This window comes from Columba livia, chromosome Z (genome assembly GCF_036013475.1).
Source record: "Columba livia isolate bColLiv1 breed racing homer chromosome Z, bColLiv1.pat.W.v2, whole genome shotgun sequence".
Lineage (NCBI taxonomy): Eukaryota > Metazoa > Chordata > Aves > Columbiformes > Columbidae > Columba > Columba livia.
This window is the reverse complement of record NC_088642.1, coordinates 5,569,284-5,586,235: the sequence shown is the minus strand read 5'-3', so window position 1 is coordinate 5,586,235 and position 16,952 is coordinate 5,569,284. Positions and strand designations below refer to the sequence as shown.

Genomic DNA, 16,952 nt, shown 5'->3' with positions numbered 1-16,952 from the left:
TCTTCTCGGTGACAACTAATGATAGGACAAGGGGTAATGGGATCAAGCTGGAACACAAGAGGTTCCACTTAAATTTGAGAAGAAACTTCTTCTCGGTGAGGGTGGCAGAGCCTGGCCCAGGATGCCCAGGGGGGTTGTGGAGTCTCCTTCTCTGGAGACATTCAAAACCCGCCTGGACATGTTCCTGTGTGACCTCACCTAGGCGTTCCTGCTCCAGCAGGGGGATTGGACTAGATGATCTTTTGAGGTCCCTTCCAATCCCAAACACACTGTGATACTGTGAAGAGCCGTGTCTTGCAGGCATGATATAAAAGTAATGCATGTGGATGTCTGCACTCTGTCCGCATAGCCGGTGTGGTGGTGGCTGCCTTTGAATGTGCCGGAGGGAAATGGTGGTTCCATTTGTCTCTTGGTGTGTCCTCCCACAGTCTGAAGCAAGTATGTGGGTTCTGTTTAGGGTAATGAGTTTTTGTATTCTTTTGGTGTGTTCAGTTGGGTTTTGTGCACTTCTTTGTGTGTGGGCGTTTTTCTTTTTTTTTTAATGAATTCTGGTGGTTTTGGTGAAACCGTGTCTTAGGGAGATGTCTAGGTTAGCTCTTTAGCATTTTTTTTTGTGGAATGTAGTTGATGATGGGACCTCTCCTCACCATAGCAATTCTTTTTGCCTTTGGAATAGTTTGATTCATGGTGCATCTAAACACTTCTAGAACTGGCTACTGTAGAGGACTTTATTATTACAAAATTGCCTTGTGATACAAATCAGAATGAAACCTACAATGTGTCAAATTCCTTCCTGAAACACAGTAAAGTTACTTACTTCTTTGAAAATCAAACAAGTATTTTTTTCCTGAGAGAATGGCGTGTGTATATATATGGCAAAATATTGAAACATCTTACTAACTGTTAGATTTTTACATTAGAATGTGCTCTACTTTTTACAGGTGCAGTCTGAGGAGCATGGCTACTATGTGGCTTTCTGTCCTCTTGGTGTTCTTATTTGCATAGTTGAATGTGCCCTTCCTAAAAATGATTTCTCTCCCTCACCTCCAGAAACCCACCATTGTAGGTCAATTCTTCCTGATTTACACACAGTTTATTCCTTTGTCATCATTATTGTTTTAAAGATATGCAAACTGTGGGAAAGGACATTCAGACTTGAAGCATACAGTGTTGGGCTGAGACCAGTTGTCTGAGGTTCAACAAGGCCAAGTGCCTGGTCCTGCACTCAGGTCACAACAACCCCATGAACGCTTCAGGCTTGGGGAAGAGTGGCTGCAAAGTGCCTGTGGGAAAAGATCTGGGGGTGTCGATTGACAATGGCTGAATATGAGGCAGCAGTGGCCCTGGTGGCCAACGTGGCCACCAGCATCCTGGCTTGTATCAGGAACAGTGTGGCCAGCAGAACCAGTGCAGTGATTGTGCCACTGTACTTGGCACTGGTGAGGCCCCACCTTGAATCCTGTGTTCAGTTTTGGGCCCCTCACTACAAGAAAGACATTGAGGTTGTGGAGCGAGTTAAGAGAAAGGCAATTGGGCTGGTGAAGGTCCTGGAGCACAAGTCTGATGAGAAGCGGTTGAGGGAACTGGGGCTGTTCAGCCTTGAGAAAAGGAGGCTGAGGGGAGACCTTATAGCTGAAAGCAAGTTGTACCATGGAGGGTGTTGGTTTCTTCTCCCAAGTAGCAAGTGATAGGACAAGACCAAAGGGCCTCAAGTTGTGCCAAGGGATGTTTAGACTGGATATTAGAAAAAAATTTTTGCTGGAAAGGGTTGTTGAGCATTGAAACAGGCTGCCCAAGGAAGTGAGGGAATCACCATCCCTGTAGAGGTTTAAAAGATGTATAGGTGAGATTCCTAGGGAACATGGTTTAGTGCTAGTTTTAGTTTATGGTTGGATATGATGATCATGAGGGTCTTTTCCAATCATAAAGATTCAATGATTCTATGATCTTTCTTTTAACAGATGTTTCTGAAGCATGTTAGAAGGCATAGAACAAAATGACTGAATTGGCTGCTCTTGTGATAATAAAGTAGTTGAATGGGTAATAATACATATTAAAGCTATAACTAGCTGCAGTTTGAGGGATTTGTTGTTATGAAGTAGCTTTTCAACAAGTTCTTGACCCTTTTCTGGCAGCAGTAGGAAACAGTACATAAATTAGTGCCTGTGTTCTCAGTTTTGTCATGCTTTCGATGACAGTGTGCAGTATATATATCCAGCATCACCAATCCAGTATATTGAGTCTAATGAAAGTTCGTTCTGTTGTCACCTGCCTGTGACTGATAGTTGAAGTGGAGATTACTTGTCACAGTTTTGTTGATAGATTTGTTTTCCAGTGTTTACGAAGAACTAGCCTGCTAAATAGTGGCTGATAGAAATTTGAGATTCTTTGACTCAACATTCAATTACAATGAAGTCAAGTGGCAGTGGCTCTTTCCATGGTCTCTTTTAACTTAATACAGCATTCAAGACGTGAAGTGTATTAGTCTCTTAGTAATGAGAGCATTGCTTCCGATTCACTGTTTAGGCAAAAATTCAGTGTGACTTTCGAACTGCAAATAATAGTAGCATCTATCATTAACTTTTTTTTTTTGTGCAGGTTGCAAGTGAAACCTTTGTACAAATAAATAAACTGATAGCACTGCTGCTTTGAGTTCATTAAAAAAGGCCTATTATCAGAACCTTTTTCATGGCCCAAAGGAAAAAATAGTAATGTCTACAGCACTCAATGTCCATTTACTTTTTATGTGGGAGAAGCTGGATTCCATTGATGTTACTCAAAATGGTGTTTTAACTAAATAATAAGATAAATAGTATCTCCTTATTTACTGATGTTGTGAAACTGTTTTTAAGGAAAGTATCAAGAACCTTGCTGGTTCAAAAAATTCTGCAGATTTTGTCGACTTTCTTAAATGGACTCTAGTAGTTACATAAAGTCACACACACTGACCAGTGCACTGAAATACCACTGAAGCTTTGTGACATACTTAAAGCAAGTTAATGCAGTTTTGGTATTTATGTTGCTTTTGTTTCCCAGTGGCAAAACAGCAGGTCATCTCAGATTTTGGCTGTGCTAGCAAGTAACACAGCCAAGAGGAGCTGATTTGTAGAACAAAGGAGTTGTTGCTTAAGGCCCAGTGTCTTAGTGCTTATACTTGAATGTGCTTGTACTTGAGATTAAGTTTAATCAGGTCCTGTGGGCTGGATGTCTGTTGGCAGTTGGAGGATGTTAGAAATTTCTGAAACTTCTGTGATGTTAACCAAAATTTCTACATGGCAGGGATCAGGAGAGACACTTCAAAAGCATGCACTTGAACAAATTCAGATTCTGAATTAGAACTGAGCCTCAGGCATTGGTGTGATTTAGTCAGTTAATGTGGTCATGGTCACAGTGATCCATGTGATGCTCTCCAAGTATGACAGACAATTAGAACAGAGTGTTAATCTAACTGGAAAGCAAATTAAACAACTGACGTCCTTCATGGGCAAACTAATGCCATTGTACCTTCTTGAGAATTTTACAAAATACTCTGTTTTGAAAACGTTATTAGCTCCTGACACAGTAATTTGTCTCAGGAATGCTTGGCAAAACCTGATTTCATAGCAAGTTTTGGTTAAATCTTAAGGCTTGGCTTTTCAGCATAATCTAACTGCATTTGAGGAGTTTAAAGAACCGTCATTATAAAATTTCTTTTGAAAGGTTAAAAAATGATGCCTGCAATAAGTTTACAAATAAGTCTTTTAACATTTGAAAAAATCCCCTGTCTTCTTTTAAGAGGGTATTATAAACATTTTGATCAAAGCACTGAAAGGCTTTGTATATTTTTTTTTTAGTTTTGCAAGTAAGCAAATATTAGGCAATTGTGCTTTTGTCACTCTCCTCATAGTAAGTCCTGAGTTAGTAATAGCTGTTCATAGGCTTTTGGTTGTGTGGTTGGTGCTCCATTTTTACCAGCTTAAAAGCTTTTTCAAACTTTTCTTTTACAGTTGTTTGTTTTTTGTTTTTTGTTTTTTTTAATCTGAATGTTTTCACCAAGAAAAAGATGTAGTAGTGTGGGTGTTATTACTGCTGCTTCCTGGAGAATCCACATGGAGTATGGATGTTATAAATACTTCAGTAGGAGCTTGGACGTGTATTAGGTGCTAGTGAATTCACTCCTGTGTCAACTTTTTTTGCTACAGCACTTTTACGTGAAGGGTCTATATGGAGTGGAAACTTGTTTGTCACTGAGGCATTGGTAACTCTTTAAGAAAGGTCAAGTCAGACCGCAGCCTTGTTACAGTGTTGATTAGGAGGAGAACCAATTAGTTAGAAATCAGTCTGTCATCTCTTATCATCAGATGTGTTTATTTTCAGAAGGATTTTCTCCCCCCAAAAAATTTCTTTTTTTAGAATTTGATTTTGTAAAACTAGAATATAATGATCTGAAAAGCATAAAAGCAAAGCCAAAGCAGAAGGAAAAGAGAAAAAAGGAGGGTGGGAGCAGAAGCAGACCTGAGCAAGTTATCTCAAAACCTCACTTAAGGAGTGAAATGTTGATATGTCAAAAACTTTATTCTTAGCTGAAATTTACTGCAAAATACATGAGAATAAACTAACTACAAATACAGCATAGCACATATTATGCTGGTGTTGTCTTGTTTTTTCTGTTTTACACTGTCTGTTAAATGAAATGTTCTTCTGTAGATCATGTCAATTAACGCTTATTTATGCTTCTAAGGGAAAAAAGAAACAGCTGGGTTTGACTGCAAGAGGTAAACAGAGATTTTGTCATGTGCTGGCAGGCTTTGTATTTTTTACCTTCTGCTTGGTTCAAAGAGGCAACTTTTAGCTTCTTCTTTCCCTTATTTATGCAGCAACAGGATAGATTCCCCTAGGGAAAACTGGCAAGTTACTGTTGTACTGCTCCAGAGCAGTAAAGTGTGGACTTCCATAATACAAGAGACTGTCATGCTCCGTGTGGAGCCTGTGATAGATAGGCACACGTATATCTTCCTAAATCCTTCTGTGTTGTACTAGTAGGAGATATTTTCTGCAACATGGTTGTTACTTCTAGGAAATGCTTTGGTTTTGCTGGAAATACGGACCCTTATTTGGTTCCTCTTTGCGCTTCTAGAGGTCACATGTAATGATGATGATGTCAATTTCTTCACTCACCTGTGTGCCAGTATGATAGTGAGTTGCCAAGCTGTGCCTTCTTGGATGAACTTTCTTCTGTCTTGCCACCTTGTTTATCAGCTGGCAAAAATTCAACAAGAAAAATAATCCATTTCTTATATTCTGTTTTCCCCTTTATAACTAGTCAGCAAGGTGCAGTTGCATCATTCTTTCACTGTAGTGTAACTCACAAAACTTTACTATGACATGTTGTTTGTTTGTTTTTTTCCCTATAAACTTGACGTGTCTAATATGCCTTTAACTTTTTGTCATTCAGGATGGTGATGAATCATCTCCAATGCTAACAAGTTCTGAAATTGTTAAGATTCCAGATCCCCAGATGTCTGTGGTAAGCATGCTCCATGCAATGCAGTATTTGGTATTGTATTGCTGAAATTTTCATAAATGGGGATGAAAGCTTGCCTGTATTGCTGTCTTTAATATTTAAAAATTCCATTGGAAAGATGTATTTGACCAGTTGAGAAATATCAGTGGGTTTGATTTTTGTAATTATGTTTTTCCTACTGCTACTAGAGTAATACAAGAATTGACTTAGTGCTTATGTTCATCTCCTTCTTTCCATACCTGATCTGCTTACTTCTGAGGTGTAGGAGAACAGAGAAGGGGGATTGTTGGCAAAAGAGGTCAGAGGGTGGGAATATAAGGTGAGAGGGAGTTGAAGAAATTTAGAGGAAGGTGCAGTAACTTGTGGTGACTTCATCTGTTAAAATATTTTTCTCCCTACGCTTTCTTGTACGTTGTCTTTCATGTAGACAGTGCCTAAGTACAGTTCTAGAAAAGATTTCCATTATTGTGGATGCCAATTCAGTGGAACTGGTATTGGCAGCTTTGGGAACCTTAATGTAAGTGGGCTTCTACTGGTGACACCGTTTGAGCACCGTGTAATCTAACACTGCAAGAGCAAGTCTGACAATGCTGAAAACTGCCTTGGCTGCTGAAAACTCGCTTACACCGTGGCTCCTATTGTGGCTCCTACTGTTGCTAACATGGCATTAACAGTGGGAAAACTTTCTGAGAAGTTTTTCTTGCATACAAAGCTTTATAATGCAAACATCCTAAAAATGTTTATGAAGCAGCTAGCACATTTGCGTGCTTTCTGAATCACAGATGTGTTGACTGAAATGCCTGCATTTTGCAGCAGTTCACCAAAAGGCAAGATAAGGTTTGTATATTGTGTGAAGTAAAAAATAAAAAGAAACACAGACCTCAAAATCCCCAACAACCCTCCACATAAAATGGAAGGAGTTTTTGTTTTCTAAAACAGCAACAACAAAAAAAGTCCAGAAGATGCTGTAGTTTTAGATGTGAATTTTAACTCTCATGCATTGTTCAAGATACTGATGAGTCTTTGCTAGATGGTTTCATTGCAGTAGTAATTTTCTCTGGGGTTTAGATATTTATGAATACTGACTTGCCATCTGTGTTTAGGAGAACTTAGTAGAAAGCAAACATCACAAGCTTGCTCGCAGTTTAAGAAGTGGACCTTCTGATCATGATCTGAAGCCTAATGCTGCTACGCGAGATCAGCTTAATGTAAGTCAGTCATATGATGGCCATATTCAATGTTATTAGGTAGATTGGTATTTATATGTCATGATAATTTAAGGAAAATTAATTTCAGTTTAAAGAAAGTTATCAATGGAGAAATGTCATTAAATGTTTCTTACAGGTGCTTAGTTAGCTGGGTCAAACTCAGAAAGGAGCAGAGGATACTAGCTTATTTTTGTATTAAACATTTTTTGGGAGGATAAAAGAAAGCATATTGTGCACATATCATGTAGGTGCTAATGGTAGTCTTAAAGTAACTGTGTATGTTGGCCAGCCCTGCCAGTTCTATCAACTAGATAACTGAGGGGCATCATCACAATAACGTGAGAACTTGGTGGTGTTGCAAAGTTTTTTCTGTCCTGGCTATTTTCGTGTGTGGTCAGTGTTGTGCTTTGTCACAGTGTAGTCTGTTAACTTGTTGATTATGCCCGTTCATGTTTTTAACCTCACTTCCTGACTATGTGTCTAACAGATCATAGTGAGTTATCCACCGACAAAACAGCTAACGTATGAGGAACAGGATCTGGTTTGGAAATTCAGATATTACCTTACTAATCAGGAGAAGGTAAGTTGAATGATTTGAGAGGACTTATTAATGTAAAAGATGCTTCATCTGGTACTCATTCTGCAGTGTTCTGTCCTTCTGGAGGTACAGAGCTTCAGTGTCTTAGAAGCTAGTCAAGAATATTTTAACATTTTCTTTAATGTTACTGATTTCAAGATTGGTGACTGTAATTTTCCCTCTTAGATTATATGAACTGGCTATTACTACAGCAGTCTTCCTACAAGCACTGACTGTCAGCTTAAAATACCAATTTTGACAATTCTGTCTTCAGCAGAGAAAAATTATTAAAGATGAGCTTCATCCTTTTCTAAAAGGGTTGACATTACCAGAATAAGTAATAGCACATCAAAAGCCCAAAGTGAATTAAATAATCCCCCAGCAGTGGGCATTTTTTATGTGGTGGTAATTGTCGTAGAGCAGTAACCATTGGCTTCATATTTGTTTAAAAGTAACCCAGCTGCAGTAGTTTGGGACGTGTTGAAACAATCCAATATCATATTGTCATCTACATCAATACAGTTCCTCAAGTCTGTGCTTATGTAAATACAGCATAAATCTAGTTCTGCCTTAAGGTGAAACATTGATTTCTTGAATCATTTGTTTAGCCTGGCTTTTCGCTTATGAACTGTCCTGTCTCCTATCTAGGCCTTGACAAAATTCTTAAAATGTGTCAACTGGGACCTACCACAAGAGGCAAAGCAAGCACTGGAGCTACTGGGCAAGTGGAAGCCCATGGATGTGGAAGACTCTCTAGAACTTCTGTCATCTCACTTCACCAACCCAACAGTTCGGCGTTATGCCGTCGCCAGGCTTCAGCAGGCTGATGATGAGGTATTCATTGGTCTGTGGGTACATGTGAAAGGAAGCTGGTCTCATTTTTAGTGTCATTGAGTACTTGAAATGTTTGCTACCTTTAAAGGCATTTAAGTTGAAATTCACTGTGATGCTATTTACTACAAACTCTTTATGGAGCAAAGTCTTCATATTAGGTGTCACTCATTGATAATTTTCTTGGTGTGAACAGCCAGTGATAGCTGGCTTCGTCAAATGAGGTGGAACAACCATATGTTCTTCACAGAAAACAATGATAAATTTTGAATGTTAACCTGCGTGGCAGCACTCTGAACTTAAATAGTCTACTAAAGGATTTCCAACAAACCTACCTAGTAAATTGAAGCAGTCAGTACTCTCGATGAAGAAAATGAGTGGAAAGACATCTGTGGCAATAAGGTGTTTTTAATTGTATACTCATTAGAAGATGAGCTGTGATTTGTGAGTAGGAACCGGTTAATACATGCTAATGTTAAATTTTTATTATATATTTTATTTTATTTTGACAGTAAAAAAATAATACTCAAAATGTATGACCATATCTTGAATCCTTGGATTTAACAAGAGTTTAAAATAGGGAGCATAAATAAATCATTTTTTTGCAATCTCACTTCAATAGCCAAGGTCATACTGCTTTGAGTTTAAAAAATGTACCCTTTTAAAAACGTTTGAAACAACTGAACGAAGCACGTTGAATAGTAGATGTGACAAATTCATTATAAAACAGCAAGTAATTAAAGTTTTGCTCTTCGTTCTAAAATAGATCAGTTATGTGGGCTTTCCTTGGATTCCCAGCTACACAAATAATCGGGGAAAAAAAAAGTAAAGAGTGCATAAGGGAGGAGAGAATATGAATTTCTGGAAACATGGTCCACATTTTATGCTTGAATTTTCTTCCTGGGAACAATAAACTAAAGGGTTTATTTTGCGGATGCTGGAAGTGAGTAGGGTAGCTTAACTAAATAGAACTTTAAAGTGGTAATTTCACTTAATTAGCAATTACTACCTTTGAGTAACAAAAAATAAGTAGTGCGATAGCTGAGTATCTTTTGGAGTCAAACTATTCTACACTGGTTTTTCTATTGCATATTGCTTGCTAGGGAGATCTCAATTTCAATTTCTTTATAGGTCACTAAATCCTAAAGTTTTTCTATAGGTAAGAATTTTGAAAACATATGGAGTCCTATTCAGCTTTGACTGACTCTCAGTTAGTTTTCATTTTTTTTCCTTCTTTAGGATTTGCTGATGTACCTGCTACAGTTAGTCCAGGCATTGAAATATGAAAACTTTGATGATATAAAGAATGGACTGGAACCTAGCAAGAGGGACAGTCAAGGTTCAATGTCAGAAAGCATGACAACATCTGGAAATAATGGTGCAGAAATAGACAGGTAAGAAGCTTAGATTTCCAGTAGAAAAGCAGAAACGTGTACCATTTTAAGCCCTCAAATTTATTCTCGTCTTTAAGGACTGTTGTGTATTCAACATCAACATAAAAAATTAATCCCCATGATGTCACAGAATATGTTTCCTGACTACAGGTAGTTTACAGAGCAAACGTTCTTAATCTTGAATTTACGGTCTTTGACCTTACTGCATGAAAGGAAGCCAACTTCTGAAGAGCAGGAAAAACACTGGCATTGCTTTCTTCTGAACTTGCATAAGTTAGAATATCTTCAATTACGTTGTTGTATGAGGCTCTGCTTCAATTAGTCTGAAATGGAAAGAAATTTCTTCCTGCTGCTGCAAAGAAGGTGTAGGGAGAATCCTGTGGATGTAAAGGAGCTGGGGGAACTCACTTTTTGTTCTTGCAGGAATTCGAAAGAAAGGCTGAAATATCTAATTAACATGGTATTAAGCATGGTGCGAACTAACTTGGTTAAGCAAAGTCTGCTGTGAATATTTAATAAAAATTTACAGGATTTTTAGTCTTAAGCCTCAGTGTCTAATCACTTGCGTCACTAGGCTGTATTACAAATATTCTGCTTTTCATTGATCTTGCTGCTAAGCTGTAGAGTGGGTGTCCTGGGATGTATGGTGTGGTTTGCAATGACATTTAGATATTAGAAGAGCTGTTTGGTTACTTCCTTTCAGGTAAATTTACTGTCTTATAGTTTTTCTTGCAAGCATTGGATTTATCTGCTCTGTTATGTGTAATTGCATTTCAGAGACAAGTGTTTACAGGTGTTGTGTGTTAGCAATTTCATTTTAAGAACATCTAAAAAAAGCTTATCCTGAAAATGCAGATTTGCTAAATTCCCATCTATGCTTATTTTTTATGGAAGATAAAATGCAAAGTTTGATATAAGTGAATGTCCTTTGCAGCCATAAACAGTGTAGCTATCCGGGAACAGACTTTTTCCATTTCCAGGAACTGTAGCTGTCAAAGGTGCAGTTCATGCAGTTTGTTCTGAAACAGGAATGAGGTACTATCTTCAAATATACTTATTTTCCAGTTTTCTGAATTTATTATGCTGTGAAAGTGAAATGCATTGCTATTACTATGCAAGAACTTTGACTTATGTCAGTTACGTTCTTTCCTTTATGTAGTTCCCAGATAATGAGTCCTGTTCCACCTGTTTCCTCACCACCTCTTACTTCAAAGACAAAGGAGCTTGCAGACAATGAAAACCTTGATGTGAGTCAAATACTTTACCTACATTTTTTATACTTGAGACTTTTTAGTGACTTAGTACTGGTTTTACTTTATGTTTGTGGATATTTGAATCTTTCTACTAGGTCTTGCTGAATACTTAAAGTACTCAAAGAATATAAATGCAAACTAAATGCAAAGAAAATAGCAATAGGCCATCTGTTTATGTACTTGGTCCCACTATCCAAAATTGGGGGACTGGGCCTTGAATTCTTCATAGAATTGCTCTACTTTAAGAGAAAATTACTGCAAAGGCTATTGCATGCTGATTAGATACTGACAGTTGCATGTTTTTGAGGTGTTTTACAGCAGATTTGTAAATGGAAACCAGTTATCCAAATGTTTTGACCTCTGAAGTCTCTTATTCCTGTAACCATATTCATTGGCAGGGCTGTCATCCTTTTGTACCTAAGTGAGACTGTTTGTTGATTTACATCTGCCAAAGTTTATACTCAATTTATACCACAAGTAGGAGAGTAATGAAAATGAGACTGAAGGAAGGGAAATACAAAAATAAAAGACAGTTTGAGGGAATCTGATTTTAATCTGCTTTGCAGTTAATTAATCTTTGAACTAAAGATCCATTCCCTATTGCAAATCTTCCTTTTCAGTCTTAGTACCGCATAGAAAATAAGCCTCAAATTGAGCATATCAGTAAAGATGCACAGATTTCTAATGTTAGTTGGAATATTAAACCTTGAAAAAGCAACTAAATACTGTGTCTCCTTTACAGATTTGTTCTTTATGTCAAAATGTAGAACATCTTAATGAGCCTTAGATTTGGATTCAAAACAGGGTAGCAAATCCCTTTCAAGGCTGAATCTTACAGCATGGGATAATTGCATAGGGGGAAGGAGTAATATAAAGAGAAACTTTACATTAAATATTTATTGTTGGAGAACATCATGTACTTCTGACATATTTGTAAATATATTACTGTAGTACCAGACCTGTTTTTATTTGTGTTGTTTTTGTTGAATTTGTTTAGACTAATGTTAAAAGATTTAAATATTAGGCTAGATTGGATTCAGCTTTTAGAAGGGAATGTATCTTTTGAAACTCCCTGCAATTATTTGGGGCTTTTCTATAACTTTGTCTCTCTCTAAAGGGCTCAGACTTCTTTCTAACTTAATTTTGCTTTTCTTAAATCCCTTTCAGCAAGACCTTTGCACTTTCTTGATATCACGAGCATGCAAAAATTCCACATTGGCAAACTACTTATACTGGTATGTTAGAAATTCTTTATTTATACTGTATCAATGTCTAATTGAAATCAAAGCTATAATGCCCAGAAGGATGCACAGCAAAACGTGGGCTGCCTTGAGAACTTAAGAATCTCAGTTTTTGTCAGGATGAAGTAGTAAATTTAAAAGAACATGCATTGGAACAGAACAATTAGTGAAAGGAGGGTGCTGGTTTTTAAAATGCACAAAAGTGCTTTACTGTTAGACAAGGGAAGGTGATTTGTAAAGCATTAAGTACCCAGGGTTAAAAAGAAAAAAAAAAAAAAAAGCCTAACTGTAGTTAATAAGTTGTCATTCAGTTTGTTTATAGTGGTGGGAAGGAGGTGGAGTTAATCTTCTCATCTTCTTTTCTCTTAGCTTTGTGTTTATCCTTTTTGATTGTGTTGGCTGGAATATTAAGGTTATGCACTTTAGTGTTATTCAGGTGTGTACTTTATGAAGGTTTGTAAAGCACCAGGTTTTTTGTGCTAACCTAACTGATTTTTAGATTCCATTTGTTGTTGTATTATAAGCAGGAACAAAATATCATTGCAGATGTGTGCTTTCTTAAGGGGGGAACTTCAGTTGTGGATAGTTCATCTAGATAGTGGAGGGGTAAGATTTCTCTGCTAAGGATCTTGTCTTACCTTAGTGGTTTAGGAATTAAATTAGGTGCTTAAACAAGTCTTCTGCGTGCCTTCTGAGTGAGTATTCGCAGTTAGAATTATGTAATTTGAAGAAAGCTGAGATGAATGGAGCTGTACCCATGTGAAAGTGTATGTGTATATGTTTGTTCATATACACAACACATACAGCTATTTCCTTGTATATACATATGTATTTTAAAATAGAGCGCTTAGACGCCTTTTACATGGCTGAACTTAGGTCAAATAATTCTCATTTGTATCCTTCGTAGATGTATCTGATAATTAAAAATACTAATTCACATTATCATGTGTTAATGTGCTATAAATATTAACCACCAACTGTGAATTAGGAACAGTGAGGTATGTGATGTAAACCTACCAATCTGTCCTTATAAAATTCTTACAAGAATTCTGACCTATCCTAAGAATGATTGCTTTTGTAAATGTCTTTTTAAGTTGTATTATTTTGTTGCTTTTTCAGTAGCTTGAATTTAAAATACATGAATGCATGACTTAACTACAGTTCCTTAGTGTGCGTACTTTTATTTCTGTGGCCAAAGATATTTAGCTTCAGAAAAAAGTGCTATTGAATTTAAATGCAAACCTAAGTGGTGTGGGTAGAAGCCGAATGCCTGACCTAATCAAATATTCTTCATTTAAGATAAGAGTTTAGTAGGTTAGCTTATTTCTATCACATTGATAGAAACTAGTGCACATTTTGCCAACATATCAGATATTCAGTCCGCAGGAAGTTCAAATATCCAGAACTGTGAAGTTTTTGTCTTAGAACTAAGAAAATAAAACACACCCAAACAAACAAACCAACAGCAACCAAAAAAACCCAACAACAAACAAACAAAAAAAAGGTCACTTTATTCTTTGTGTTCTTTCAAGACATCTTATTTTCTCGGTGACAAAATACAACTGTTGCAGCCACTGTTTTAGCTGAAATAGCCATAAATTGTCTTGGCTGCTGATCAGTTACTTGTTTCAAGTATGTGGACGCAGCATGCACCTAAAATAATCAATGGAAAAAGTACAATAACCCTTGAAAATCAAACCTCCTTGCTCAGTTACTTGTCATTGTAAAGCTGTCCTATCCTTATATTTTAACAGCGGCTATAGAAGTCAGTGCTACTGATTTTATTTTTTCTTTTTTTCTGTCTCTTCTTCAGATGTGTGAGACACTTACCAAAGTATGAAAGACTTACTTCTTGTTTCAAGATAGCTTTGAGAAACTGTGTAGGGCTTTTTAACAAATGAAGATGAAAATGGCACGTTTCAGTTCATTAATTCCTGTTTTCCTTGAAGTTTTGGTACACAGACTTTGTAAATATGGACTTATTTTCATACACATATTACTGCAATCTAATTTTGTAATTTTAGTTAGGGAACAGCGTAGAACAATATATTAGCAAAGTTCTACAAGCAATCTCTAGGCATAGATTTCATTGACATGATATTCACAGAATGTGTTACATACACATATATTTTGAAATATTTAATATATTGTGTATTTATATATAAGGCTGGTTAAATCTGGTCAGCTGCAAATGACAGACCTCTAATCTTGTCCTGTAATCATTCAGTTGCAAAGAGATTCTGCACAAGTGCATAGAGAAAGGATAATTCTGGCTGTCAAAGTCCAAGCATGTTTGTTGGCTGAGGCTGATTGTCTGAGGTTCAGCAAGGCCAAGTGCCAGGTCCTGCACTTGGGTCACAACAACCTCATGAATGCTACAGGCTCGGGGAAGGGTGGCTGGAAACTGCCTGTGGGAAAGGACCTGGGGGTGTTTATTGACAGTGGCTGAATATGAGCCAGTGTGTGTGCCCAGGTGGCCAAAAAGGCCACCAGCATCCTGGCTTGTATCAAGAATAGTGTGGCCAGCAGGACCAGTGCAGTGATTGTGCCACTGTGCTGGGCCCTGGTGAGGTCCCACCTTGAATCCCGTGTTCAATTTTAGGCCCCTCAGGCCAAGAAAGATGTTGAAGTGCTGGAGAGAGTTGAGAGAAGGGCACCAAAGCTGGCGAAGGGTCTGGAGCACAAGTGTGATGGAAGTGGCTGAGTGAACTGGGGGGTTCAGCCTGGAGAAAAGGAAGGTGAGGGGAGACCTTCTCACTCTCTACAGCTGCCTGAAGGGAAGTTGTAGCATGGAGGGTGTTGGTCTCTTCTCCCAAGTAACAAGCAATAGGACGAGAGAAAATGGCCTCAAGTTGTGCCAGGGGAGGTTCAGATTGGCTATTAGGAAACATTTGTTCATGGAAGGGGTTGTGAAGCACTGGAACAGGCTGCCCAAAGAAGTGGTGGAGTCACCATCCCTGGAGATGTTTAAAGGACATGTAGATGAGGTTCATAGGGACATGGGTTAGTGCCAGAGTTAGGTTAAGGTTGAATATGATGATTTTGAGGGTCTGTTCCAACCAAAATTACTCTATGATTCTATAGTGTATGGAGTCATTTTTTAATTCAAATGCACTGGTTGAAAATCAACTTACGTGCTAATTTCTTCCTTTTGTTAATAGGGGGACTATATTTTTTACTGGATAATACTAGGAGATATATTTGTCAACAGAAAGAAGAACTGTGCAAGGCTTTTTACTTGTCAGTGCTGTGAATAGAAATAAGCACAAAAGCTTTCCAAACAACTGCTTAAATTAAATTTTCAGTTTAACTGTTCCAAATTTTGCTGTTTCAGTCTTTGAGAAATAAAAACTTATTTTGAAATATAAGCTTTGCAGAGCTACTTCAGGACCAATACTGTCTCTTCCGCTATTGCCAATGGTAAAATAGGGAACAGGTAGGTCGGGATTCTTCTTGTTTTTGCAGATACACTTGAATAGCAAGTTGGCAGCCACTACATTATGTAGAGGGTAATAAACACAGTGGAATGCCCACTTCTCCCATGTGTACTTCGTGGTTGGAGTGTTCATATGATTTGGACTTCTGAGTTGTCCTGTTAGAGTGATGCTACTTCTGTCTAAGTGAGAAATCTCAAAAACTTTCCTAGTCTCTCCTGGTCCAAGTGGGAATTTGACTGTGCAGTTTTGAAGAGTTGGCCTCTTGGTTGATACCTTGTTTAAAGATGAATGTTATTTTTAGTTTCAGGCCTATAATACAGGGCTGTTGTATTTCACTCAAATTGTATAGCACCAGGGAACAGCATAACTTGGTTTGTTTTTATGTTGCAGGTATGTAATAGTGGAGTGTGAAGACCAAGACACTCAGCAGAGGGACCCAAAGACACACGAAATGTATTTAAATGTCATGAGACGATTTAGTCAAGCTTTGCTTAAGGTAATGCCTTTGTGTAAGAAAATATTTAGTGGTTTGTCATCTTTTAAATAGGCACAAGTGTCTAGAAGGAGGACAGTTTTTCATGTCATCTATATTAAAATTTCAAAAAAAGCTTCTGTTTTTTCTTGAATTTTGAGTTTATGGCAAACAAAGGAAACTACTGAAAAAGAAAATAAAAATATATAGATCCTTTTCCTCTGTTTTATTGCTTGTTCCTGTTAGTAAAATGCTGGTTCTAAAATGTTTGTTTAATCAATCTATTTTATTTACGATTTCTTTTTTGGAAGCATTTGTCCAAATTTAGACAAGAGGCCTATCTTTTGAATCACAGACAGTGTTGTTCTGTGTGTCAGCAGTGGAGGGTGCTGGAGTAGTGGGGAAAAAGAAGTAAAAACAACTGAAAAAACATTTGTGAATCGCCATCTATAATTTATAGCAGATACACAGTCTTTCCTGATTTAGTGTATATCATACTTCTTATTGATTCCCATTTTAGGGATGTTACTCAAATCTGCTCTTAACGCTTCTTATGAATATGCCATGTGCTTATCATTACTAACTTATTTTGTCTGCATGTATAGATTTGTCACACATGACTGTTCACCACTGAAATTGTTGATGCAGATTGAAGTGCACTGGTAGTTCATATAATTGATGGCCAGCTACAGTGATTCTGATTCTCTTTTATGGAAAATACCTTTTGAGTCGACAGGAAATTGATTGTTATTCGCTTAGCTCTTAGAAGCCCAAGGGCCTAAGAATAAAATAATAATTTCTAGATAAAATAATTACAGAACAAAGAACTAATTTTGTTTCTTTTAATTCGCTTAGGGTGATAAGTCTGTCAGAGTTATGCGCTCATTGTTGGCAGCCCAGCAGACGTTTGTAGATCGGCTGGTTCATGTAATGAAAGCAGTGCAGCGTGAAAGTGGTAATCGTAAGAAAAAGGTAACTGAGGGATTGGAAAATTTGTCTCTGGCTAGAATTTGACAATAGGAATGTTAGCTTTTCA

General features: G+C 37.4%; 1 protein-coding gene across 4 annotated transcripts in view; it reads left to right on the top strand.

The window, feature by feature from the left end:
* Window positions 1–16,952, top strand: part of PIK3C3 (phosphatidylinositol 3-kinase catalytic subunit type 3) — a 74,948-nt gene that overhangs the window by 12,137 nt on the left and 45,859 nt on the right. For 2 of the 4 annotated variants that reach the window (XM_065046926.1, XM_065046928.1), the window contains exons 7-16: window positions 5,435–5,506; window positions 5,931–6,020; window positions 6,607–6,711; window positions 7,199–7,291; window positions 7,937–8,122; window positions 9,359–9,513; window positions 10,673–10,760; window positions 11,934–12,001; window positions 15,835–15,940; window positions 16,772–16,888. In XM_065046926.1, coding sequence (XP_064902998.1) covers window positions 5,435–5,506; window positions 5,931–6,020; window positions 6,607–6,711; window positions 7,199–7,291; window positions 7,937–8,122; window positions 9,359–9,513; window positions 10,673–10,760; window positions 11,934–12,001; window positions 15,835–15,940; window positions 16,772–16,888 — 1,080 coding nt within the window. The remainder of the gene's footprint in view (window positions 1–5,434; window positions 5,507–5,930; window positions 6,021–6,606; window positions 6,712–7,198; window positions 7,292–7,936; window positions 8,123–9,358; window positions 9,514–10,672; window positions 10,761–11,933; window positions 12,002–15,834; window positions 15,941–16,771; window positions 16,889–16,952) is intronic. The other 2 variants (XM_065046927.1, XM_065046929.1) reach the window with 1 other exon arrangement.